Genomic DNA, 27,123 nt, shown 5'->3' on the forward strand with positions numbered 1-27,123 from the left:
GGTCTAAATCTTGTCAGTAGTATGTGGATAGGATGAAGTACATGTGCTTGCTCAATGGCTTACTCAAATAATATTTAAAGCATAGCTTATTGTAACCTAGGAATTTATTTTGTTTTTTGACTTCGTAATTGATACATATCAGTCTCAATTGTATCTTACACTATATATTGTATACTTATCAGTATATATTGTAGCTGATCAGTATCAATTATATATCAGTATCTTTGTGTAAGGTTCTGTACTGACTGAGAACCTTTTTCTTCTTCTAAAGCATCAGCCAGATGATGAAGTTTTTACCTTTTTTCTGATGGTCCACAATTGCCTTGTTATTATTTTGGGTTATATTGTAGGTTGTAAGGTTATGGTTAATGGTTATGTTGTCTCCAGTAGTTGTGCTGAAGGTCAGATTTCCTGCAACAGGTGTGTTCCCTAACACTGGAGCCATGACAATGCTGCCATCCTGAGCCTTGTTGTAGGACCGAGGAGTAGCTTCTTCACACACACACACGCACACGCACACGCACACACACACACACACACACACACATTACTTGTGACATGAATATTTCCAACAATATTACTCTCTAAGCTCATATACATATACTGCCTGTGCTTCATCTTTTACCATGACAGTCTATTTGATCATGATCATTTCTTATGTACCATGACAGTCTATTTCATCATGATCATTTCTTATGTACCATGCTCTGAGGGGTTTCCACCAGGAGCAGCAGCATGGCCTCCAGTCTCAGTCGTGTTGGAGGAACCCTGGACTTCCTGAGGAAGACAGGAAGTTGAACTGTTCCCACCAGCCTCCTCAGCACCACTGACACCTGTGAGGAGAGAGAAGACAGGAAGAGTCAGGGCTGTCTCATCCTCTCAGGTGTTCCACTCTGTGGAGCTGTGGGTGACATGTAAGGGTCATGTTCTTTGTCTGTGCTGGGTTTCCTGTCCTGTGTGGACTTGAGTTGGTGTTAGCGTGCTGGACTACAACTGATATAATGTAACCTTGTTTAGTTAAGAGAAGGGTGTCAGTCGCCTTACAGTGTCTGCATTCTTAAGTGATGGATACACATGCAGAATAACACTGCAGACACAGACAGGAGGGCAACATCTCCTCTACACTGCATCTCTGACAGTGAATACAACATATTTCTAGATATAATGTATACCAACTTTGCAGAGATTGCAGCATGCATTATTACAGCATTGTTGTTTTTGTTTCCAATTTGGAAAAAAATAATACTAATAATACCCATAAAACACTTACTCATCAGCCGCTCAGCAAGATCATTCTGACCCATGTTCCTCAGGATCTCCACAGTGATCTTCAGAGCTCCTTCAAGTCTGTATGTCTCCACCATCCTATCCACTGTGTCTCTTCTCGCAGCTTTCTCCAACCTGCTCTTTGGGATGGGTTTAAACCCAACTGGAACTTCATTCTGCAGGTACCACTGAAACGTCTTCAGATCGTCTTCCCCGAGCTCCTCCAGAATGTTCAACAGCTGACTTTTGCTACTTGTGGCCATTGTGGATCACTGGAGAGAGTGGATTGTGTGTTGCTTAGTAAAATCAAGTTCAAACATTTCTTAAAAACTACTTTAAGTGTCAAAAGATGTTTCTTATTAATTAATATGTTGTAGCACGGAGTCAAACCTTCAACACAGTAATTTCTGATCACCTCAGTAAGACACAGTCTGCCAACCACATGAGCACAAGAACCCCCGATTTTGCATTATATGACGCATCATAGAATGCCACTATCTTTCTGGATGAGCCTCAAAAGGTTGATACCAGACCTGGCGTCGCCTTCTCCAACGGGGAGGGAGAAGGGCCAGACAAATGGCCCACCTTCCTCAACCTCCCTACTCCAGAAAACTCTGGATTAAACAAAGGATTCATCCAAAACAGACATCTCTCAAAGATGTAGGGGGTTAAATATTGGCCAAACAACCAAAACAAATTCCCCTATGGTTTAAAGGAAGGTGGGAAACTGAATAGTGTATTAGCATGAACCAAATAATGCCAATCCAAATAGAATTACAGTTATTCGACTCTATGGGTTAAATCAGAGCAAGAATGGTCAAAATAAGGTTAAATTAAATACACATTTAATAACATTGCAAATGAATGAAATCAATTACAAAGCAAACATGTTACAAAATGAAGGTTAACTCTTACCTACGCTACCATCAGACCACATCTTGAATGGGGTGTGAGGGCCATCAAGTTGAGACCGTTCAGAAACTCCAGACTTTAGCATATGAGAGGTGGGGGCAGCTTTGACACCCAGCCTTACAAAGACAATACTGTTTGTGGACACTAGAAGCATTATTGGAATTTATGTGTGACAATTTATGCTTTCCGTTTCATGCTGTGTTGATGTAATTTTATGTTTTAATGTAACTTCCTTTCCTGTTGATAATTCAGTCAACCTTGATATCAAAATGATTTTTATCTACGAACCAAACCATTTATAAATATTGTGTAGATATATTATGAAGTATATGCAAGGTATGAACATTTGAAGTTTGAACCATCCAAAAGTTACATCCCCTTCACACCTATCTGTGAACCAGTTTGAACAACACCCAAGCTTGAGTAACTGACCAATGAACTGTTTTACCTGCCTCAAGACACGTCCCCTTTATTCTGATTATAAATACCAACAACAAATAATCACTCACTGAGTCCATTGATACAGCAAGTCCAGACAACACATAGGCCTTCAAAAAGAATCTCGCCAAACTCCTGAGATTCAACATTATAGTGATTGCAACACTTTCTGGACGATTCTGCAGAAGTAACCAAACGCAATTCTAATTGCGACACTGAGATAAACAAATTCAGTCTCACCACGGAATAAAAGGAATACTTTCACGAAAGAACCTTTCAATCGGATTACACAGATTTGTTTACTACAGCCAAGATTTAAACTTGGAGGGTCAGATGGCTGAGCGGTTAGGGAATCGGGCTATTAATGAGTAGGTTGCCGGTTCGGCACCAAATGACGTTGTGTTCTTGGGCAAGGCACTTCACCTTACTTGCCTCGGGGGAATGTCCCTGTACTTACTGTAAGTCGCTCTGGATAAGAGCGTCTGCTAAATGTAAATGTAAACAGACTCCACATTCGACCCACAACTTCAACACACCGGCAAACGTAAATGCGACTAGCTATATTTATTACTTGTAACATTGGCATGAAGTAATTGATATTGTGTGTGTTTTTATTAGACTTACACGTAAAACGAACTCCCGTTAGTTCACCACTAGACATCCCCGTTGTATGTTTTGATTCATGTGTTACATATCTCTTACACATAGAATACATTTAATCCCTATGAAAGATTGCATACAACACTGGAGTGAGAGAGAAAGGCAGTTGTGTGTGTGTGATGTGTGTATTAGGGAGAGAGAGAAAGGCAGGTGTGTGTATTATGCAGAGAGATAAAGAGACAGAGAGACAGAGGGAGAGAGAGTGCTGAAGAGTCCTACAGTGCTGAAACTGGGATTATAGCTTTAATATCCATGCTTTTGAGGCATTTTACCATATCTCATCACACTGAATGTAGTTTTTTATTCTAAACATATTTGTTTCCCAGTGGGCTTGTGTTTTAATGTCTAGCTATAAGATCTTTTCCAAAAACAACAGCTTGTTCTGTGGAAACCATCACTTGTATGAGAAAATGTAAAATGCAATTGTTTGTACACATTTGGACTAACCCATGTACACTGTCTATAGTAGAGATCAGCTGTAAGTGGCACTAATTTGGTTTTCTTCATAGATTATAAGGTGAACAACACAACTGAATCTCTTCTTTCTAACCCAAACCAGACACTCACTCCTCAACTGTACACATCATTCCTGCTCATGTCTGATGTCTATCAGTCTGTGTGTAGACAGTGTGAACTTCCAAAACACTGTCTATGACACACTATTTGAAAGCTTGCAATCTGCACTGACAAAATTGCAATGTTTATGAAGTAAATATTGTTTAACGAGAAAATTAGGAACATAAGACTGAATCTGACCTGAAAGAAGGAAGTCGGTTAACAAATTGACCTATTTCGCTACGACTTTCAAACCACAAAGGCGTTTTAATCATCGACCTACCTGTAGAGGAGACGGCCAGATGGACTACTCTTTAATCTCGAATAAAGTAACGAATCATTGTGTAGAATTACAGTCTATCAACAAGTTAAAAACTATCATCCACTTTCCGGAGTCTTTCGCCTTACTTCCTTATTCTGACAGGCACAGGCAGTAGTGGTTAGAACCGAAATTGGGGAGAACTCCCACTCTCGGGAAACTTCTAGGTTCTGCAGTTCCAATGTAGTTCCATATGAGGGCGCTAACGGTCGAGTGCATAATGAATGGAGGTCTATCCCAGAAAGCACACACGTTTTGGCCCGACATATACAACAATAGAGGTGAAGAATGGGACCATAACTTGAGACAGCTATCATCTCAGCAGAAAACTTCCTTCCATATGCCTGTGTCTCGTTCATTAATCTCTTACTTCTCAGCCTGAGAAATAGTTGAAATGGGTGCGTCTCAAGGAAAAAAGCTTGAAACTTGAGAGCCCTGCATTTGATAAAGTTTAAACAAATAAAATGTTATGTAATTCAAATAAAGTCAATGTTTTAATTGTTGCAGTTTAATCTAGCAGTTGACAAACACTACATGCTGATTGTTAAATACTTGCTGGCATGACTGTTCAGTACATCCAACTGGTGAAAGTCCAGCGCTGATACGAAGGCATGTAAATGACACAGATCCACATTTTGAAACCCATTTATTGAGTCAAGCTAAAACACAAGTGACTAGTAAAGCCAGCTGGCAGTGAAACTCTGACAAACACTGTGACACAGAACATCCTCGTCTCTGACAAACCCCACACTGTGACACAGACAAACCCCACACTGTGACACAGACAAACCCCACACTGTGACACAGACAAACCCCACACTGTGACACAGACAAACCCCACACTGTGACACAGACAAACCCCACACTGTGACACAGACAAACCCCACACTGTGACACAAACAAACCCCACACTGTGACACAGAACAGTCTGTGCTCTTCACAAACCACGGTGAGAAGGAGGCGCTCTGCACATTGCTGCCAACATGACAATAAAAACACAACAGTCTATACCCACACAAGTTCATCATGATGTACAAGACACACAGATTTCACAAGCAACACACAGACTTCACAAGGAACAGCACACACACATACTCCTCGGTGACAGCACTCACACACTCCTTACAGCATGAAGACTGACCCCTGCAACACGCAAGGCACATGTCACAGTGAGCAACACAGGAAACACAAGACACACGGGAGGGGGAGGTCTGGATGTAGTGATGGAGGAGAGAGACGGATGATGGAAGAGAGAGAAGGGAGGGGTGATTGAGGAGAGAGAGGGGTGATGGAGGAGAGAGAGAGGTGATGGAGGAGAGAGAAGGGAGGGGTGATTGAGGAGAGAGAGGGGTGATGGAGGAGAGAGAGAGGTGATGGAAGAGAGGGGTGATGGAGAAGAGAGGGATGATGGAGGAGAGAGAGGTGATGGAGGAGAGAGAGGGGTGATGGACGAGAGAGGGGTGATGGAGGAGAGAGAGGTGATGGAGGAGAGAGAGGGGTGATGGACAAGAGAGAGGTGATGGAGGAGCGAGGTTTGATGGAGGAGAGGTTTGATGGAGGAGAGAGAGGGGTGATGTAGGAGAGAGGTGATGGAGGAGAGAGAGGGGTGATGGAGGAGAGAGAGGGGTGATGGAGGAGAGAGAGGGGTGATGTAGGAGAGAGGTGATGGAGGAGAGAGAGGGGTGATGGAGGAGAGAGAGGGGTGATGGAGGAGAGAGAGGGGTGATGGAGGAGATAGAGGGGTGATGGAGGAGATAGAGGGGTGATGGAGGAGAGAGAGGGGTGATGGAGGAGAGAGAGGGGTGATGTAGGAGAGAGGTGATGGAGGAGAGAGAGGGGTGATGGAGGAGAGAGAGGGGTGATGGAGGAGAGAGAGGGGTGATGGAGGAGATAGAGGGGTGATGGAGGAGAGAGAGAGGGGATGGAGGAGAGAGAGGGGTGATGGAGGAGATAGAGGGGTGATGGAGGAGAGAGAGGGGTGATGGAGGAGAGAGGGGTGATGGACGAGATAGAGGGGTGATGGAGAGAGAGGGGTGATGGACGAGATAGAAGGGTGATGGAGAGAGAGAGAGGGGTGATGGAGGAGAGAGAGGGGTGATGGAGGAGAGGTGGGCTACAGACTTAGTCTGTTCTACGGACTCTGCCATCTAAAATATTAATTAATTAAGACAACTTCAACTTCAAGTGCCCTTTAAAGTTCCTTTCTTGAGGTCAGTCTAGAACACTGCCTGTCTCTGTTAATGCTACAACAGCACAGACACACAAGAACATCCATTTCTTTCTTTGGTGTAATCTCCACCGATAAATTTCACTTTCAGGACTGTTCAGAACAGCATAAACCTGGTTTGTCATAAACTGCATGGACAAGCAGTTATCAGGGCTTATTTTAATGTCTGTTTACATTTTTATACTATATTTTAAACACACAATCTGCATGCACACTGCATGCACACACACACACAGGGGCAGAAGAAGCAGTCCAGTACAGGAGGGAGACATTAACTAACCACAGGGTGAATCACAGTGAAGAAGACACCAGCATCGTGTACAGACTGACCTTACCAACCATGAGACACATCTCATCTACCACTCAGGCCAGCTTGTTACCTGGGAAACGCACAAGGATCTGCTATCCAGACCAATCACCTCCCACAGAGGTCACGACCTCTCGGAATCTCAGGAACACTTTGAGATCTTACTCCCAAACAGGAAGTTACCCAAACCGGAAGTTACCCAAACAGGAAGTTACCCAAACTGGGTGGGTGGATTCCAACACAACATTAAAGCACGTCTGATTTTAGTTAAATGCTGCTCAGGTTAAAGAAATAAATAAACAACATTTTAACTACAACTACACTTACTACTAATCCTCCATCTGCTCTAGAAAGCTGTGGTTGTGAACGTTAACCTCGGAGACCCATCTCAACATTTACATTTAGTCATTTAGCAGACGCTCTTATCCAGAGCGACTTACAGTAAGTACAGGGACATTCCCCCGAGGCAAGTAGGGATGAAGTGCCTTGCCCAAGGACACAATGTCATTTTGCACATCAGGGAATTGAACCAGCCATCTGACCTTAAACACTGTCTATGTGATGTTGACTATTTCTGTATTTATTTTGAAATGTGATTTCTCCGTGGGTTGATTGAAGCATGTGTGTGTGTCCCAACCCACAATGCAGATCCACACACAGACAAATATTTCACAGATATTTTTGAACTGAACAGACCAGGCTGTGTGATATGATGACAACATCAGGAATGATATCAGCTGTATTTATAGATCTGCAGAGTCAACATTCTAACATGCTGCTGAACCTTGCCAGGGTAAGGGTCAGATGGACATGTTTACCTGGTCTTTTGTCCTGGTCCTGGTCCTAACCCTACTGCTAACCCTGACTCCTTTCCTGGTCTTGGCTTTGACTGCCCCCACTTTTGACCCTGCCCCCTAACCCCACCCCGCCCCCTAACCCCGCCCCATCCCTGACTGCCCCCAGCCCTGAACCTTCCCCCAGCCCTGACCCACACCACCCACGCCCCCCCCCTGCCCCTGGGGTCAGTCCTGGGGTCAGTGGGGCAGCTCCTGCAGCAGCTGGGAGGCCAGCTGGGTGATGTGTCTCCAGGCCTCCTGGATGTGGCACGACTCGGTGGTGCGGGCGCACACGGCGAAGCGCAGCACGAAGCGGCCAGACAGGCGACACGGCACCAGGTGGATCCTCCTGGCGTGGGTGATCTGCTTCAGAAGCTGCTCGTTCAGCTCGTTGGAGCCCTGAGAGGAACACACAGAACGAGCTCTGAGAGGAACACACAGAACGTTGGAGCTCTGAGAGGAACACACAGAACGTTGGAGCCCTGAGAGGAACACACAGAACGTTGGAGCCCTGAGAGGAACACACAGAACGAGCTCTGAGAGGAACACACAGAACGAGCTCTGAGAGGAACACACAGAACGTTGGAGCCCTGAGAGGAACACACAGAACGTTGGAGCTCTGAGAGGAACACACAGAACGTTGGAGGTCTGAGAGGAACACACAGAACGTTGGAGCCCTGAGAGGAACACACAGAACGTTGGAGCCCTGAGAGGAACACACAGAACGTCTTTATCTCCTTCCAGTCCAGACCTCCTTTTAGTCTAGTCCTACAGAAGAGTCCTACCATTCTAGTCGTACAAGTCTGGCTCTACAGTAGAGTACTTCAGTAGTCCTACGAGTCTAATCCTACAGTAGAATCCTACAGTAGAGTACTTCCATTCTAGCCTTATAGTAAAGTCCTACAGTAGAGTCCTACCAGTCTAACTCTACAGTATAATCCTACAGTAGAGTCCTACTGCTCACAGTAAAGGTTCAGGGATCCATTCAAAGTTCCTTATCCAGAGATGGGGAAGGGAAGAGTGGATCTTCCGGGTCAGGGGTGAGAGGGTCAGAAACGCTATTCCTGTTGCCAGGGTTACCTTGAGTCTGAAGCAGACCAGACCCAGCACCACGTCAGCGCTGATCTCAAACCTCCGGTCGGCACGAACCAGGCCCTCGAACTCCCTGGCCAGGCCCACTTGCTGCCCAGAGAGGAAACACAACAAGGTGAAGGGCAGCGACAAGGAGCAGTGTGGTGGTGGTGATGATCTGATGGAGCAGTGTGGTGGTGATGATCTGATGGAGCAGTGTGGTGGTGGTGATGATCTGATGGAGCAGTGTGGTGGTGGTGATGATCTGATGGAGCAGTGTGGTGGTGATGATCTGATGGAGCAGTGTGGTGGTGATGATGATCTGATGGAGCAGTGTGGTGGTGGTGATGATCTGATGGAGCAGTGTGGTGGTGATGATGATCTGATGGAGCAGTGTGGTGGTGATGATGATCTGATGGAGCAGTGTGGTGGTGGTGATGATCTGATGGAGCAGTGTGGTGGTGGTGATCTGATGGAGCAGTGTGGTGGTGATGATGATCTGATGGAGCAGTGTGGTGGTGATGATCTGATGGAGCAGTGTGGTGGTGGTGATGATCTGATGGAGCAGTGTGGTGGTGGTGATGATCTGATGGAGCAGTGTGGTGGTGATGATGATCTGATGGAGCAGTGTGGTGGTGATGATGATCTGATGGAGCAGTGTGGTGGTGGTGATGATCTGATGGAGCAGTGTGGTGGTGGTGATCTGATGGAGCAGTGTGGTGGTGATGATGATCTGATGGAGCAGTGTGGTGGTGATGATCTGATGGAGCAGTGTGGTGGTGGTGATGATCTGATGGAGCAGTGTGGTGGTGGTGATGATCTGATGGAGCAGTGTGGTGGTGATGATGATCTGATGGAGCAATGTGGTGGTGGTGATGATCTGATGGAGCAGTGTGGTAGTGATGATGATCTGATGGAGCAGTGTGGTGGTGGTGATGATCTGATGGAGCAGTGTGGTGGTGGTGATGATCTGATGGAGCAGTGTGGTGGTGATGATGATCTGATGGAGCAATGTGGTGGTGATGATCTGATGGAGCAATGTGGTGGTGGTGATGATCTGATGGGTGATGTTCAGTGTGGGGGAGAAGGGGGAGTGGGGGATAGCTCAGTGATAGAGCATCTGACTGTAGATAAAGAGCTTGCAGGTTCAAATTCCCCCCTGTATACCCTTCAGATAAACACTTCTGCTAAATGAATATATTATTATTATTAACTATTGTTATTATTATTATTTTTTTTATGTGTGGACTGTGGCCAATCAAGTTCCTGAGACGGCCACCAGAGGGCAGCATGGTTGCTTCATTCAGCAGGGTGACTGTTATCCTGTGTTCACCATCCAGAGTCCACTACAGTACACCATCACCTAATCCGTGTCTAAACAACGGTAGGTGCACTGCTAGAAAAAAATAGTATATCAAAAGGTAGTCGACCAGGGAGCTGAAGAGTTAAGAAGCGTAGCCATGAAATTGTTCTGTTGTCGAGTCTCTGCCCTTTAACCAGACAACTGTGGTCGTCATCATTAACCAGACCAGTGTGGTCCTCATCATTAACCAGACCACTGTGGTCCTCATCATTAACCAGACCAGACTGGGGTTCTGACCACATGCTGACCAGAGCCAGCAGACCACATCCTCATTCCCAGCCTCTGGGAATGAGGATGTGGTCTGCTGGCTCCCCTCCAGCAGACCAATGTGGTCTGCTGGAGGGGAGACAGGAGGGAGGAGGGGAGACAGGAGAGAGGAGGGGAGACAGGAGAGAGGAGGGGGAGACAGGAGGGAGGAGGGGAGGGAGGAGGGAGGAGGGGAGACAGGAGAGAGGAGGGGGAGACAGGAGGGAGGAGGGGAGACAGAAGGGAGGAGGGGGAGACAGGAGACAGGAGGGGGAGACAGGAGGGAGGAGGGGGAGACAGGAGACAGGAGGGGGAGACAGGAGGGAGGAGGGGGAGACAGGAGACAGGAGGGGAGACAGGAGGGAGGAGGGGGTGACAGGAGGGAGGAGGGGGAGATAGGAGGGAGGAGGGGGAGACAGGAGAGAGGAGGGGAGACAGGAGGGGGAGGAGGGGGAGATAGGAGGGAGGAGGGGGAGACAGGAGGGAGGAGGGGAGACAGGAGAGAGGAGGGGAGACAGGAGGGGGAGGAGGGGGAGATAGGAGGGAGGAGGGGAGACAGGAGGGGGAGGAGGGGGAGATAGGAGGGAGGAGGGGGAGACAGGAGGGAGGAGGGGAGACAGGAGAGAGGAGGGGAGACAGGAGGGGGAGGAGGGGGAGATAGGAGGGAGGAGGGGGAGACAGGAGGGGGAGGAGGGGGAGACAGGACGGAGGAGGGGGAGACAGGAGGGAGGAGGGGGAGACAGGAGGGAGGAGGGGAGACAGGAGAGAGCAGCACCTTGCGAATGTGAGCCTGGAGGCCTGAGAGTCCGTACAGCCGAAACACAAACCACATCTTCAGGGAGCGGAACCTCCTACCCAGAGGGATCTGCCAGTGCTGCGGAGGAGGGGGAGGGGGAGGGGGGGGGGGGGAAAGGTCAGAGGTCACATAGACAGACAATTAGTATATTTAAAAAGTATAGGTTCAAACGTACTTACACATTAAACTTGTCAATTAAGTAATGTGAATATATTAAATATATAAAAACAAATATAAGGGAAATTCATGTTTTTTTGTCTCTTTTTGACCCCTTAAGCTCCAGCAAATTCTGAATTTGGTTTGTTAAGGATGCATCTTACCCTGTAGTCTGTCACAAGCCCTGCAAATGAAACATGGCAGAGGTTAGTACACCAGACAACACACACAGCTCCTGCTACAAAGCTAGGACCAGGGAGAGGAGGGGATGAGAGGAGGGGATGAGAGGAGGGGATGAGGGGAGTGGATGAGAGGATGAGAGGAGGGGATGAGACGAGAGGATGAGAGGAGAGGATGAGAGGAGAGGATGAGAGTAGGGGATGAGAGGAGAGGATGAGAGGAGAGGATGAGGGGAGTGGATGAGAGGATGAGAGGAGGGGATGAGAGGAGAGGATGAGGGACTGGGAAGGAATTGTACTGCTGAGTTTATTTTACTTATTTGTTGTCTGTTATTACGGTACTGACCAGAGCAATGCATTTCATTTTGTGGACGGTAAAAAACATCTAAGGTGAGCATGAGGATGAGTGGGAGAGAGTGGGAATGTAAGGGTGAATGAGAGAGTGGGAGGGTGAGTGACAGGGTGAAAGTGAGGGTAATGTAGCTTGCTGCCTTCTCCATCTGTGACATGTAAGCAAACATGAATACTTGCTGCATCTCTGACACACCTGCAACGTTTTGTTCCAGGGACAACATTGCCTTGAGAAGAACAGGCCTTGTGTCTACGTGGGAGAGAATAACCTATAATCTCAGCTGTTCTGGCTTTCAGATAGTCCTGGTCTCCCTGAGAGGATGATCTGGCTGTCAGATAGTCCTGGTCTCCCTGAGAGGATGTTCTGGCTGTCAGATAATCCTGGTCTCCCTGAGAGGCTGTTCTTGTTGTCAGATAGTCCTGGTCTCCCTGAGAGGCTGTTCTTGTTGTCAGATAGTCCTGGTCTCCCTGAGAGGATGTTCTGGCTGTCAGATAGTCCTGGTCTCCCTGAGAGGATGATCTGGCTGTCAGATAGTCCTGGTCTCCCTGAGAGGATGTTCTGGCTGTCAGATAGTCCTGGTCTCCCTGAGAGGATGAGAGGCTGGGAGAGTCTTCACCAATAACAGAGTCGCTGTCAGGGGGCTGGGGGGAGGAGGGGTCCACATGATGGCCACAGGCTGACTCAGCGGTTAGGAGGTGGTGGAGATGATTGGCTGGGTTCGGGTGGCATTGGTTTTGAGATAAAGGTGATTGACTGGGTTCTGGGTGAGGCTGGTAATCAGATCAATGTGATTGGCTGCGTTCTGGCGACACCAGTGATCAGCTGAAGGTGATTGGCTGTGTTCTGATGGTAATCAGATGAAGGTGCTGTGCACACACCAAAGCCATGCTAACAGTGTTGAGTGTTCGTGGATGCAGGTTGACCCCCTGGTCTGCTGGTGACCCTAAGGCCAGCTAGCAGCATCCGTTCTGGGACGTCTATCAGGGACCCTAACCCAGGGCCACATACATACCACACGTGGGGAATATACACACCAAATAACTCATCTAATCGAAATGTTAATTATGTAGACTTTTACTAGCATTGTCACAGGGGAATTCACAGCTGCCCACAGATCAGCAGCTCTAACCAATGAAACCTTTAAAAGATGACGAGGACAGCAGTGAAAACAGGGAATAGGAGTTGTTGTTCTAATAGCTCAAACCAACCTGACTCCTGGTTTTCATGTGTGAGATAAAGAGGATCCATCTTGAAGGCCCCGATGATGTCAGACCTCTTCTTCACCCTGCAGACAGACAGAGAGACAGACAGACAGGCAGACAGAGTGTGAGACAAGCAGAGAGACGATAGGCAGAAGGGAGAGACAGAGAGACAGACGGACAGACAGAGAGACAGACAGAGAGACAGACAGACCGGAAGACACGCAGACACACAGGAAGGCAGGCAGGCAAAGAGTAACCATAAATAATATTCATAATTCTTACTAACTGACATACTAAAAATCAAAGCGATGAAACAACCATATCTGTACCACGTTATAATACAGTATTTCAAAGGCCATCTTGATGAAGCACAATCAATCTGAATCGGGTCTTAAAACATCCTAGAATAGCAACGATAGCGCACCAATTCACATCCAATCAGATTCCCTGAGAATAATTCACATCCAATCAGATTCACTAAACATAAACCAGGAAATGAGATGCTGAGTCATCTTCCCAGACAGAACCACACAGACTCTACGTCAACCAACACTGCTGTGGAAAACATCTTCATGTATTCCTCTGACAACCAGTCTATTGGCAACATATTGCAGGAGTTGAATATAAGTCAAAGAGTTTAAAAAATGATACTAATTGAATGCTGAAATTACTATAGCAACACTCGCTCTTCTGGCCTACCTGCATGTGATAAGAAAAATGCTTTTGTATTGTCATGTCTGATGAACAATAAAGTTTTCAGAGTCCAACCCTGAACCAAATACTTCTCAAAGTATACTATTAAACCTGTTAATGATATACCCAGCATTAAGGGGGCAAATGATCTGTCAGTTCCACCGCTCTACATGAAACAAGTACAAATATGTCAAAGTTCCCTAAAGAGTTCATTGAGTCTGTACCTGAAATTCAAACTGTATCTTTGGTAGTGCCAGATGTTCACTCTAACAGTTGAGCACCAGCAATAACATAGACAGACAAACACTCGATCTTCTGTGTGAACAACACTGTTGAGGATAGGCCCTTCAAAACGACCTCAATATCTGGTTATGTTTGAGAATATTTCAGAAATAGATGATGAATGCAGACAGACTGTTTCAGACAATTGTTCATTTCTGGCCAGTCGTCGTCGTGGTAACGTCCTCGGGGCCTATCTGCCAGTGTCCAGGTTGTTAAGGGGTGTTGACGGATGGGCAGATGGGCTTGTGGAACCATAGTCCTGTCCTAACTGTGACTATATGCTAATGTTTACACAGAAACAATAGACTCACTGTAAACACACAATAAAGAGCAACCTCACATTTAACGCTGTTAAGCTCTAAATACTATTAGGTTCTCCGTAAGGAGATTGTCTCCAACAATCTCCAATGTAAGTGAGACATAGCTAGCAGTAGGTCTGGAGGCAGAACAAACATTCATGTTTCTGTGCAGTTACAGTTTTACAACTAACCTTTTAAACTGACTGGTGTTCGCCATCTCGTCTTTTGAGATGACAGCTAGTGCTAACTCTCGCCGATGAGTACCGTTTTCCAGAGGGGAAACTTATTGACAGTTTTATTGAGAGAGTGTTGAACGATATGTAGACCTTTCCAATATAAACCATTACAGTTTAGCAGTGGAAGTTGGCCTATTACACAAGTGAAGCGAGGTATGGGGGGAGAGTGGGTTTTCCAGGGGAAAGTCAAGTCACCGAGTCAGGTGGATGTTGGACGGGAGATCTTACCACATCGTAGAGCAGTCGAAGTTCACCAGGAGCCATTTGTGTGGGTTGAAGTTAAAGGAATCCGCAAACTAAAAACAAACATACAAAACACACAACTTGATGTAAAAACAAGTTTCAGAACGTTTTGCATAATGAGATGTGATTATTTTGAGTCTTCCACAACAATCTGGATCACAGGATGCAAACATTCTTAGCAACACCCACATTGAGTCTACAGGGGTTTGTATTTTATAATCCACAGTCACAATATGTAGCCTGGTAGCTAGACTAGCCAGAAACTTGTTAAAATTACACCGCCACATCAGATAAGCAATAACCTACAATTCAGCAAGCTATGGCATCTTGCTAAAACAACTTGTCGACAACTCGCAAATATGCATAATAAATAGCACCAGCTATGTGTTGTAGAGTACTAGTAAGGTTGTCTTCTTTGACTTATGTATTAACGACAGGGTTATTTACTTTAGTCTTTGAGGTGTGTTCTCCTTGTTAGATGCTAACCAACCAATAGAGGAAACAAATAACTCGTCATTATTGCTGGAGAGATATCAGGCGCACAGCACACATCTCGACCTGGGCAGGCGTTTCAATATTTGAAATGCTAAACTGAGCATTTAGCCGTGGTGACTCTCCGACAGGTTCCTCTCACGAGGCGTCTTATCTGTTTTGCTCGCTATCGCATTTCTAATATCCTCTCCCGACAGCCCTGCGACAGACGCAATCAAGAGCGAGGAGAGAAGACAATGTAGGCCAGCGCCGCGTGGCTGCCATGCTGACAGATTCAGGGGCCTGTCCATCACTCATCTCCTAGCAACCCGTCCCCCTGGAGGAAGAGAGCACGGCTGGGCTGTCAGTCTGACGGAGATCAAACCTCCCTTGTTCACTTCCTGTTGGAGAGTCCCTCTCGCTCCCTCTCTCTCCCCCTCTCCTTCTCCTTCTCTCTCCCCCTCTCCTTCTCTCTCTCCCCCTCTCCTTCTCCCTCTCTCTCCCCCTCTCCTTCACTACCTCTTTCTCCGCCTCTCCTTCTCTCTCTACCTCTCTCTCCCCCTCTCCTTCTCCCTCTCTCTCCCCCTCTCCTTCTTCTCTCTCTACCTCTCTCTCCCCCTCTCCTTCTCCCTCTCTCTCTCCCTCTCCTTTTCTCTCTCCTCCTCCATCCCTGTCCACCCACCCCCACGCTCTCCATCTCTTGCTCTTCTTCTCCATCCAGCACTCTTAGAACTTGTGTGTCCAATAACCTGGTATTTCTTTGATGGGGGGAGGGAGAGGTTTATAGCAGTGTCTTATCTAAAGGTTAGAGGCAGCCTCAGGAAATGACACAGTCCTTATCTGCTGTGTGTGGTTGCAGCTCAGCTCTGCTGGGGAGGTGCACACAGCCTGCTAACTGATTGATGCTTGTTAATTCTCCTCTGATTGTCATCCCTATGCTACTTCCAGTGTGCGTGCGTGTGCATATTTGTGTGTGCGCAAGTGTGTGAGAGTGTGCAAGTGTTTGTGTATGCTATAGTATGTGTTTGTCTGTGTGCGTGCATGTGTGTGTGTGTGTGTGCACATGCGGGTGTGCCTGTGTTTGTTCTCGAGTGTGTGTGTGTGTGTCTTGTGTGCGTGCATGAGCGTGTTAGCCTCCCCACCTCAACTCCATCCAGCAAGGGTCTGAACTCTGGACAGATGAAGGCGCTGCCGGCGTACGCAGCATCGATGTGCATCCAGACCTGCTCCTCGTTGCCTGTGTGAACACCGTACGTTACTGCACACGCAAGCACACGCAAGCACATGCGCTGCTGCGCCGGTTAAAAACGCTGTAAACCTCACTTACATATCGGCCCAAGTTCCATGACTCTGTCAAAGGCGCAGGAAGGAGTGGTACCGAGTGTGGCGCAGAACTGAAACACAGACAGAAACACTGCATCACATTTCAAACTGTTCATTTAACATCTGTTGAAGAAGCTTTTATCCACAGCAGAATACAAGTAGTGGATGTAGAATGGAGCGCAGAAAATCAAGGATCAGAAGTGCGTAGTTCTTACAGTACTTCGGTGGTCAGACTCAAGTTAGGGTCTGTGGTTGTCAGGCACAGTGAAAAGTAACCTCATCTCATCTCCAACAGGCAGGACAAAACTAAAATATCTCTATTGTGACGCAACTATGAGTTCTCACTGTGCAATAATATCTCAGTGGACCAGGTGCATCTGGGGGAAAAAAGCTCAAATCAAACTAACAAACAAATCAAATTATTTACGATATCCAGTGCACCTTAATTGTTGTGAGGCACACTTAGTCTGGTACGAACTGCTTAATTGTGAGGTACCACACTTAGTCTGGTACGAACTGCTGCTGCAGGTACGAATGCAGTTCTAAATGTCAGTTGTGAAACAGTTGGACAGCCTTGACCCTTGTTCAAGCCCGTGTCTGTCTGTGGTCACATCTCTGTTATCAGATCCAGTTCATTAGGTTGGTCGAAGAGAGCTGATAGGAAACAACATTAGCCTTTACAGAGCTGCAGGCCATGGAAACACCAGACCATGCTGGGAAACCATGTCCTTTTCTACTGAAGACATAGAGAACAGCTGCTTTTATGTGTGTGTGTGTGTATGTATATGATGATATATATGCCAAAAATACCAGAATGGCCTACTACATCCAGTAGCATTTTGTAGTATTCAAGATGCTTTACTGGATATTCTGACCCACAATCCTTTGTGGGTCGGGTCTCTCTCTCCCAGGACTCTCCTGATACTCCCGTTCACAAACCCAGGGGTTAAGAAAGGGATGAGTGTCCTTACAAAAAAGGGGATGAGTCCAGCTTTCTTGTCATCGTCCAGCAGCTTCCGGAAGGTCTCGCCCTGCACCGCGTAGCTGTCGTCCGTGGCAACCTTCTTCATCTGCACGCCACCAATCAGACCGGCTCGTTCCACGGATGAATGGGACTGCAGAAAGGAGTAGGGTTAGAGTGAGATGCTAGTGTACAGACAGGAGTGCAGACAAGAATAGGGTTAGAGTGAGATGCTAGTGTACAGACAGGAGTGCAGACAGGAGTAGGGTTAGAGTGAGATGCTAGTGTACAGACTGGAGTGCAGACAGGAGTAGGGTTAGAGTGAGATGCTAGTGTACAGACAGGAGTGCAGACAGGAGTAGGGTTAGAGTGAGATGCTAGTGTACAGACTGGAGTGCAGACAGGAGTAGGGTTAGAGTGAGATGCTAGTGTACAGACTGGAGTGCAGACAGGAGTAGGGTTAGAGTGAGATGCTAGTGTACAGACAGGAGTGCATACAGGAGTAGGGTTAGAGTGAGATGCTAGTGTACAGACTGGAGTGCAGACAGGAGTAGGGTTAGAGTGAGATGCTAGTGTACAGACTGGAGTGCAGACAGGAGTAGGGTTAGAGTGAGATGCTAGTGTACAGACAGGAGTGCAGACAGGAGTAGGGTTAGAGTGAGATGCTAGTGTACAGACTGGAGTGCAGACAGGAGTAGGGTTAGAGTGAGATGCTAGTGTACAGACAGGAGTGCAGACAGGAGTAGGGTTAGAGTGAGATGCTAGTGTACAGACTGGAGTAAGGAACTGAAATATTTTCCTTCACACCATGATAGAACCGAGTGTGTTGTCCTAAAGCTGATCTGTAGTTTTAGACTAGCAGCATTTCAAAGTGTAAAATCAACCCCAGGAGTGTTCATTTTAATCGCTAAGTGTTCAGATGGGTCCACCCTCATGAGATCCACCTGTATAAACACTCCTGGTGTTATGTAAATGAACTCTTTCAAATGTGCTTCTTCCAGTACAGCAGTGTGAGCCGGTTTCCCCAGCTCCTGGGAGTGCTACAGTAAGGGAAGTCCCAAGCAGACTGCATCCCTGAAAGGTTGTGGTGTACCTCAGGCAGAGTCCTGCCCTGGCCTCTGACCAGCAGGGGCAGCCTGCGTCATCCTCACCCCCACAACCCCATCAGCCCGAGGCCGGGGCCAGGGCCAGGGCTGGGGACAGCCAGGTGGAGGGAAGAAAACAAACATGGCCGACGCTGTGATCCGTCTCAGACGACCCATGTGAACGTCAATGAAAATGGAAAAAGGCAGGCGAATACTTCCATGTTTAAGGTCAACTGCCTTCACTACAAGCCTACAGGAAGCCCGTCTCACCTGGTCCGAGGCGTAGGCCACCAGCTTGGACATGATGTCAGCCTCCGAGCGCTCTGGGTCGGTGGCCTGGACGAGTCGCACCGCACGGCAGCGAGCCGCCAGCAGAGCCATCAGAGTAGCCTCACTGGCCGTGCCCTGGAGGAGGAGGAGTGGAAGAGTGGAGAGGAGAGGGCAGGTGAAGAGAAGAGAGGGGAGGTGAAGAGAGGAGAGGCGGAGGAGGAGAGGAGAGGAGGTAAGGTGAAGAGAGGAGAGGAGGTAAGGTGAAGAGAGGAGAGGAGGTAAGGTGAAGAGAGGAGAGGAGAGGGGAGGTGAAGAGAGGAGGTAAGGTGAAGAGAGGAGAGGAGGTAAGGTGAAGAGAGGAGAGGAGAGGGGAGGTGAAGAGAGGAGGTAAGGTGAAGAGAGGAGAGGGGAGGTGAAGAGAGGAGAGGGGAGGTGAAGAGAGGAGAGGGGAGGTGAAGAGAGGAGAGGAGGTAAGGTGAAGAGAGGAGAGGAGGTAAAGTGAAGAGAGGAGAGGAGGTAAGGTGAAGAGAGGAGAGGAGGGGATGAGGAGGTGAAGAGAGCAGAGGAGATGAGAGGCGGTGAAGAGAGGAGAAGCGGAGGTGAGGAGAGGGGAGGAGGTGAGGTGAGGTGAGGTGAGGAGGGGAGACAGTAGAGGGGAGAGACAGTAGAGAGGAGAGAGTAGAGAGGAGAGACAGTAGCGAGGAGAGAGTAGAGAGGAGAGACAGTAGAGGGGAGAGACAATAGAGAGGAGAGAGTAGAGAGGAGAGACAGTAGTGAGGAGAGACAGTAGAGAGGAGAGACAGTAGAGGGGAGAGACAGTAGAGAGGAGAGAGTAGAGAGGAGAGACAGTAGAGAGGACAGGACAGTAGAGAGGAGAGACAGTAGGAAGGCAGACAGACAGGCAGGAGAAGACCGTATGATAATCGCAACATGAGTTGCTGTAATGCATTCAGAATTTCTATATTCAATTTAGGTTTTGCTCCTCAAACATACTCATTTCACTATCATGCAAACTACCCCTTCTGTCTCACGATGGTTTTCAAAGGACTGAGTCTATCCACTCACCACTAACCCCCCCCCCCCCCCCCCCCCCCCCCCCCCCCCCCCCCCTCAGCCAGGCTGCTCTCAGCATCTCTTTCACTGGATCTGCCGTTGAATCACCAGCGAGAGATCAAACGATCAGGAGATGTGAGTCATGTTGCAGCCATAATCAGCAGAATGATGGGCCTCACAACAGATGTGGACAGTCACAGACTGAGCGTGACTCTGAGGGGCCAGGGGTCGTTATCCTGGATAGGTCAGAAAGATCAGCCAATCAATGCTGACTGCAGGAGGGGGATGATCCTCGTGAAGACGCATCTGTGTTTCCTGGAGAACAGCAGAGGATCCCTGGAGAAGACTGACATCTGCCATACTTTTAGTACTGTATTAGTGTACCATAAGTCAAGTTGAATAAAAGCATCAGATAAATGTGTGAAATGTGAATAAAACGTCAACACGGAGGTTCCCTTGTGAAACCACAGTTCACCTGGAACATTAAAACACGCAGGCCACAAGGGAGTTCATCTAGCCAGAGGGAGGTCCAGACCAGGCCAACATGCTGTCTCTCTGGGCTGAAAGACTGGCCTTCACACAAGGTGTGTTGATGGAACACATGACAATCTGCCATTGTACGTTTCTGATTTTCAATTAGCGCTGTTCTCCTGTCGTTACATTGCTGCTGTGTGCAGCGCCTCCAGAGTGGGCGGGCAGCGGTCGGTCTAAGCACTCATTACGCTGGCTGTGTGAGAGGAGAGCCATTTGTTGCCATAGTGAGGAGCGTTTAAAAAGGGCCAGTGACAAAAGCACCCCTAGGACGAGGCTGCGATGTGACAGCCGAGCGTCTGACACGCCCCTCCACCCTCAGACACAGCTGGACTGCTGCATCCACACATCCTGACCACGTGAAGCCCTCCTCTCCACAACCCCCCCTCCATCCTCCTCTCCACAACCCCCCTCCACAACCCCCCCTCCATCCTCCTCTCCACAACCCCCCCTCCATCCTCCTCTCCACAACCCCCCCTCCACAACCCCCCCTCCATCCTCCTCTCCACAACCCCCCCTCCATCCTCCTCTCCACAACCCCCCCTCCACAACCCCCCCTCCATCCTCCTCTCCACAACCCCCCCTCCACAACCCACCCTCCATCCTCCTCTCCACAACCCCCCCTCCACAACCCCCCCTCCTTCCCCCAACCACAGTCCTGCAACAGTCTGTCTGCTGACATACTAAAAGGCAATTTCCAATGTTTTTCTGCTCTTGTGGAGGAAACAAATCGTTGACAGACAAATTGCTGATGGATTTTAGACAGGATCAATCCTGCCACCCTAAACGTTCTCTGTGCTCTCCGAGGTGCCCTGAGCCACACGATCTAGCTGAAGGGCTCTGTTTCCATTTCCAGCTGTGAGCACAGACAACAGGTGGAGTCCAAGGACGAGCAGCTGCCTGCAGGTTATTAAACAACATATTAAGGGATGTTTTTCCCGGGGGTGATACTGAACATTACTTAGCAGGATCGTAACGAGTCAGTAAATCAATACTGACATTTGAATGTGGAGAGGTCTAACGTGTTCTTCTGACCCCACCTGGATGACCCCCCTCCCTGTACCCCCCCTCCCTGTTCCCCCCTCCCTGTACCCCCCCTCCCTGTACCCCCCTCCCTGTACCCCCCTCCCTGTTCCCCCCTCCCTGTACCCCCCTCCCTGTTCCCCCCTCCCTGTTCCCCCCTCCCTGTACCCCCCCTCCCTGTTCCCCCCTCTCTGTACCCCCCCTCCCTGTTCCCCCCTCCCTGTACCCCCCCTCCCTGTTCCCCCCTCTCTGTACCCCCCCTCCCTGTTCCCCCCTCTCTGTACCCCCCCTCCCTGTTCCCCCCTCCCTGTACCCCCCCTCCCTGTTCCCCCCTCCCTGTACCCCCCCTCCCTGTTCCCCCCTCCCTGTACCCCCCCTCCCTGTTCCCCCCTCTCTGTACCCCCCTCCCTGTTCCCCCCTCCCTGTTCCCCCCTCCCTGTACCCCCCTCCCTGTTCCCCCTCCCTGTTCCCCCTCCCTGTTCCCCCCTCTCTGTACCCCCCTCCCTGTTCCCCCCTCCCTGTACCCCCCCTCCCTGTTCCCCCCTCCCTGTTCCCCCCTCTCTGTACCCCCCCTCCCTGTTCCCCCTCCCTGTACCCCCCCTCCCTGTTCCCCCTCCCTGTTCCCCCCTCCCTGTTCCCCCCTCCCTGTTCCCCCTCCCTGTTCCCCCCTCCCTGTTCCCCCCTCCCTGTACCCCCCTCCCTGTTCCCCCTCCCTGTTCCCCCCTCCCTGTTCCCCCCTCCCTGTTCCCCCTCCCTGTTCCCCCCTCCCTGTTCCCCCCTCCCTGTACCCCCCTCCCTGTTCCCCCTCCCTGTTCCCCCTCCCTGTTCCCCCCTCTCTGTACCCCCCTCCCTGTTCCCCCCTCCCTGTACCCCCCTCCCTGTTCCCCCTCCCTGTTCCCCCTCCCTGTACCCCCCTCCCTGTACCCCCCCTCCCTGTTCCCCCTCCCTGTTCCCCCTCCCTGTTCCCCCTCCCTGTTCCCCCTCCCTGTTCCCCCTCCCTGTTCCCCCCTCCCTGTTCCCCCCTCCCTGTACCCCCCCTCCCTGTACCCCCCCTCCCTGTTCCCCCCTCCCTGTACCCCCCTCCCTGTTCCCCCTCCCTGTTCCCCCTCCCTGTTCCCCCCTCTCTGTACCCCCCTCCCTGTTCCCCCCTCCCTGTACCCCCCTCCCTGTACCCCCCTCCCTGTTCCCCCCTCCCTGTACCCCCCTCCCTGTACCCCCCTCCCTGTTCCCCCCTCCCTGTACCCCCCTCCCTGTACCCCCCTCCCTGTTCCCCCCTCTCTGTACCCCCCTCCCTGTTCCCCCCTCCCTGTACCCCCCTCCCTGTACCCCCCTCCCTGTTCCCCCCTCTCTGTACCCCCCTCCCTGTTCCCCCCTCCCTGTTCCCCCCTCTCTGTACCCCCCTCCCTGTTCCCCCCTCCCTGTTCCCCCCTCCCTGTACCCCCCTCCCTGTTCCCCCTCCCTGTTCCCCCTCCCTGTACCCCCCCTCCCTGTTCCCCCCTCCCTGTTCCCCCCTCTCTGTACCCCCCCTCCCTGTTCCCCCTCCCTGTTCCCCCCTCCCTGTTCCCCCCTCCCTGTACCCCCCCTCCCTGTTCCCCCCTCCCTGTTCCCCCCTCCCTGTACCCCCCTCTCTGTTCCCCCCTCCCTGTTCCCCCCTCTCTGTTCCCCCCTCCCTGTTCCCCCCTCCCTGTTCCCCCTCCCTGTTCCCCCCTCCCTGTTCCCCCCTCTCTGTACCCCCCCTCCCTGTTCCCCCCTCTCTGTACCCCCCCTCCCTGTTCCCCCTCCCTGTTCCCCCCTCCCTGTTCCCCCCTCTCTGTACCCCCCCTCCCTGTTCCCCCCTCCCTGTACCCCCCCTCCCTGTTCCCCCTCCCTGTTCCCCCCTCCCTGTTCCCCCCTCCCTGTACCCCCCCTCCCTGTTCCCCCCTCCCTGTTCCCCCCTCCCTGTACCCCCCTCTCTGTTCCCCCCTCCCTGTACCCCCCTCCCTGTACCCCCCTCCCTGTACCCCCCTCTCTGTACCCCCCCTCCCTGTACCCCCCTCTCTGTTCCCCCCTCCCTGAACCCCCCTCCCTGTACCCCCCTCTCTGTACCCCCCCTCCCTGTACCCCCCTCTCTGTTCCCCCCTCCCTGTTCCCCCCTCCCTGTTCCCCCCTCCCTGTTCCCCCCTCCCTGTACCCCCCCTCCCTGTTCCCCCCCTCTCTGTACCCCCCCTCCCTTTTACCCCCTCCCTGTTCCCCCCTCCCTGTTCCCCCCTCCCTGTACCCCCCCTCCCTGTTCCCCCCTCCCTGTACCCCCCCCTCCCTGTTCCCCCCTCCCTGTTCCCCCCTCCCTGTTCCCCCTCCCTGTACCCCCCTCCCTGTACCCCCCCTCTCTGTTCCCCCCTCCCTGTTCCCCCCTCCCTGTTCCCCCCTCCTTGTACCCACCTGGATGACCCCCCCTCCCTGGCCCTGGGTTCCAGCGATGAAGTCTCCAGGGAGTTTCAGCATCTTCCCCAGCCAGTCCAGCATCACTGTCTCCAGCTCTGTACAGGCAGGACTGGCGGCCTGCACACACACACACACACATATACACAATCATACATGCACACACACTCAGACAAAACATGCACACAAATGAGTGTGTGTCCATGTCTACCGTACATGTGTACATGTGCTGAGTTCAGGTGTGCTGAGTTCAGGTGTGCTGAGGTCAGGTGTGTTGAGGTCAGGTGTGCTGATGTCAGGTGTGCTGAGGGCAGGTGTGCTGAGGTCAGGTGTGCTGAGGGCAGGTGTGCTGAGTTCAGGTGTGCTGAGGGCAGGTGTGCTGAGGTAAGGTGTGCTGAGGGCAGGTGTGCTGAGGTCAGGTGTGCTGATGTCAGGTGTGCTGAGGTCAGGTGTGCTGAGGTCAGGTATGCTGAGGTCAGGTGTGCATAGGTCAGGTGTGCTGAGGTCAGGTGTGCTGAGGTCAGGTGTGCTGAGGGCAGGTGTGCTGAGGTCAGGTGTGCTGAGGTAAGGTGTGCTGAGGGCAGGTGTGCTGAGGTCAGGTGTGTTGAGGTCAGGTGTGCTGAGGTCAGGTGTGCTGATGTCAGGTGTGCTGAGGTCAGGTATGCTGAGGTCAGGTGTGCATAGGTCAGGTGTGCTGAGGTCAGGTGTGCTGAGGTCAGGTGTGCTGAGGGCAGGTGTGCTGAGGTCAGGTGTGCTGATGGCAGGTGTGCTGAGGGCAGGTGTGTTGAGGGCAGGTGTGCTGAGGTCAGGTGTGCTGATATCAGGTGTGCTGAGGTCAGGTGTGCTGTGGTCAGGGGTGCTGAGGGCAGGTGTGCTGAGGTCAGGTGTGCTGAGGTCAGGTGTGCTGAGGGCAGGTGTGCTGAGGTCAGGTGTGCTGAGGGCAGGTTTGTTGAGGGCAGGTGTGTTGAGGGCAGGTGTGCTGAGGGCAGGTGTGCTGAGGGCAGGTGTGCTGAGGGCATCATGGAGGAGCCGTACCCAGGAGAAGCCGATGCAGCCGATGGCTCCACACAGCATGTCTGCCAGCATGGCCGGGTACGAGGAGGCGGCAGGGAAGTAGGCGTAGAAGTAGGGACTGTGCCAGTGGGTCACCTGCATGAACACACACACACATGCACACCATAGCATGGTTATAGCATAGTTATGGCATTGTTATGGCATGGTTATGGCATGGTTATGGCATGGTTATGGCATGGTTATAGGATGGTTATAGCATGGTTATAGCATGGTTATAGCATGGTTATAGCATAGTTATGGCATTGTTATGGCATGGTTATGGCATGGTTATGGCATGGTTATGGCATGGTTATGGCATGGTTATAGCATGGTTATGGCATGGTTATGGCATGGTTATGGCATGGGTGTGTGGCCTTGTTATAGTGCTCAGGTTTGCAAGGGCTGAGGGCTTGGTTCAAGGTTTAGTATAAGGGAGAATATTGAATCCTCCAAATCAGATCTGAGACACAACACATCTTGATGTTGTCATATTCTGACCATGTTTTAGCTCTAGTCGTGGACTTGGTATAATCCAATAACACGTATGTGTTCCACAGCTGCATGGCTGCTCAAATCTCATTATTTCTGCTTTCATGGCTGTGAGCCAGAGGGTGCCCATGCCTGCCTGTCTCCCTGCCTGCCTGCCTGCCTGCCTGCCTGCCTGTCTGTCTCCCTGCCTGCCTGCCTGCCTGCCTGCCTGTCTCCCTGCCTGCCTGCCTGTCTCCCTGCCTGCCTGTCTCCCTGCCTGCCTGTCTCCCTGCCTGCCTGCCTGCCTGCCTGCCTGTCTGTCTCCCTGCCTGCCTGCCTGCCTGCCTGCCTGCCTGTCTGTCTGTCTGTCTGTCTGCCTGTCTGTCTGTCTGCCTCCCTGCCTGTCTGCCTGTCTGCCTGTCTGTCTGTCTGTCTGTCTGCCTGTCAGTCCGTCTGCCTGTCTGTGTGTATCCCTGCCTGCCTGCCTGTCTGTCTGTCTGTCTGTCTTTCTGTCTGCATATTCTATCACACTGCCTGCCTGCCTGTCAGGGTATTCCCATGGTGAGTCATCCATTAGGCTAACAGGTCTCCTTCCACACCATAAAGCAGAGGTGTTGGAGGAAACTGCCTTGTTACAGAAACGGAACAAGTGTTTAATATGTCAGAGTTGAGGCGTGTGAAGACAGACCGTAAGAGTTGACCCTTCCTACTGGCCCGCAGCCCATTAATGATTACAAGTCCTTGAACTTTGGGATGAGAACAGCAACATAGAAAGAGGTGAGGGACTTTGAACGAGTTTAGAGCGTCTGGAGACGCTTTCAGTTTGTTGCTAGTTTGGAGATGTGGAGCAGTTGCACCCGATACACCATGGTACTTAAACACACACACCTCACAAACACACACACACCTCACACACACACACACATCTCACAAACACACACACACCTCACAAACACACACACACACACCTCACACACACACACCTCACAAACACACACACCCTCACACACACACACACACCTCACAAACACACACACACACCCCCACACACACACACACCTCACACACACACACACACACCTCACAAACACACCTCACAAACACACACACACACACACACCTCACACACACCTCACAAACACACACACCCTCACACACACACACACACACCTCACAAACACACACACCCTCACACACACACACACACCTCACACACACACCCTCACACACACACACACACACACACACACCTCACAAACACACACACACACCCTCACACCCACACACACCCTCACACACACACACACTCCTCACAAACACACACACACACACCCTCACACACACACACACACACACACACACACACACACACCTCACACACACCACACACACACACGGGAGAGTACTGGATCATCTGGATGAAATGGTAATCCAGTGTTTAAAAGGGACATGTGAATGACATTAACACTAACCCTAATTGTAACTGTTTTACTCTAGAACCAGGCTATGTTAGAGCCCCTTTCAGCTCTAGAGCTAAGTTATATCATATCCCCTTGCTACCCCCCCCCCCCCCCACACACACACACACACACTTTGAAAACAAGACAAGCAGAAGATGTCCAGCTCACCCCCGGCATGACGACCCTCTCGATGTCCCTGATGAGGTCCTCGTAGGAGTCTGGCTCCTGGGGGGCCTCCTCGGGGATCAGAGGCCGCAGGTAGCCGGGCTCCACGTCGGGGTACACCTGCCTCTTGTCCACGCTCTCCAGGTAGTCCGCCACATAGTCCACCATCTCCTTCCCTCGCCGGCGAAACTCCGCTGTGTCCAT

At 50.6% G+C, this 27,123-nt stretch overlaps 1 protein-coding gene across 1 annotated transcript; it reads right to left on the bottom strand.

Annotated features, from left to right (window-relative positions):
* Positions 1-542: 542 nt before the first annotated feature.
* On the bottom strand, positions 543-27,123 carry LOC136944962 (aromatic-L-amino-acid decarboxylase-like). The gene is made up of 15 exons (XM_067238940.1): positions 26,923-27,123; positions 24,809-24,922; positions 23,774-23,893; positions 18,749-18,883; positions 17,404-17,547; positions 16,437-16,503; positions 16,252-16,346; positions 14,624-14,691; positions 12,892-12,968; positions 11,317-11,336; positions 10,976-11,074; positions 8,601-8,702; positions 7,738-7,919; positions 1,271-1,404; positions 543-833 (listed from the first exon to the last, which is right to left on the bottom strand). Exons 1-15 carry the CDS (start codon positions 27,121-27,123, stop codon positions 694-696), a joined length of 1,698 nt encoding a protein of 565 aa, XP_067095041.1. The 3' UTR covers positions 543-693.

Source organism: Osmerus mordax, chromosome 6, assembly GCF_038355195.1.
Source record: "Osmerus mordax isolate fOsmMor3 chromosome 6, fOsmMor3.pri, whole genome shotgun sequence".
In the NCBI taxonomy this organism is placed as follows: Eukaryota; Metazoa; Chordata; class Actinopteri; order Osmeriformes; family Osmeridae; genus Osmerus; species Osmerus mordax.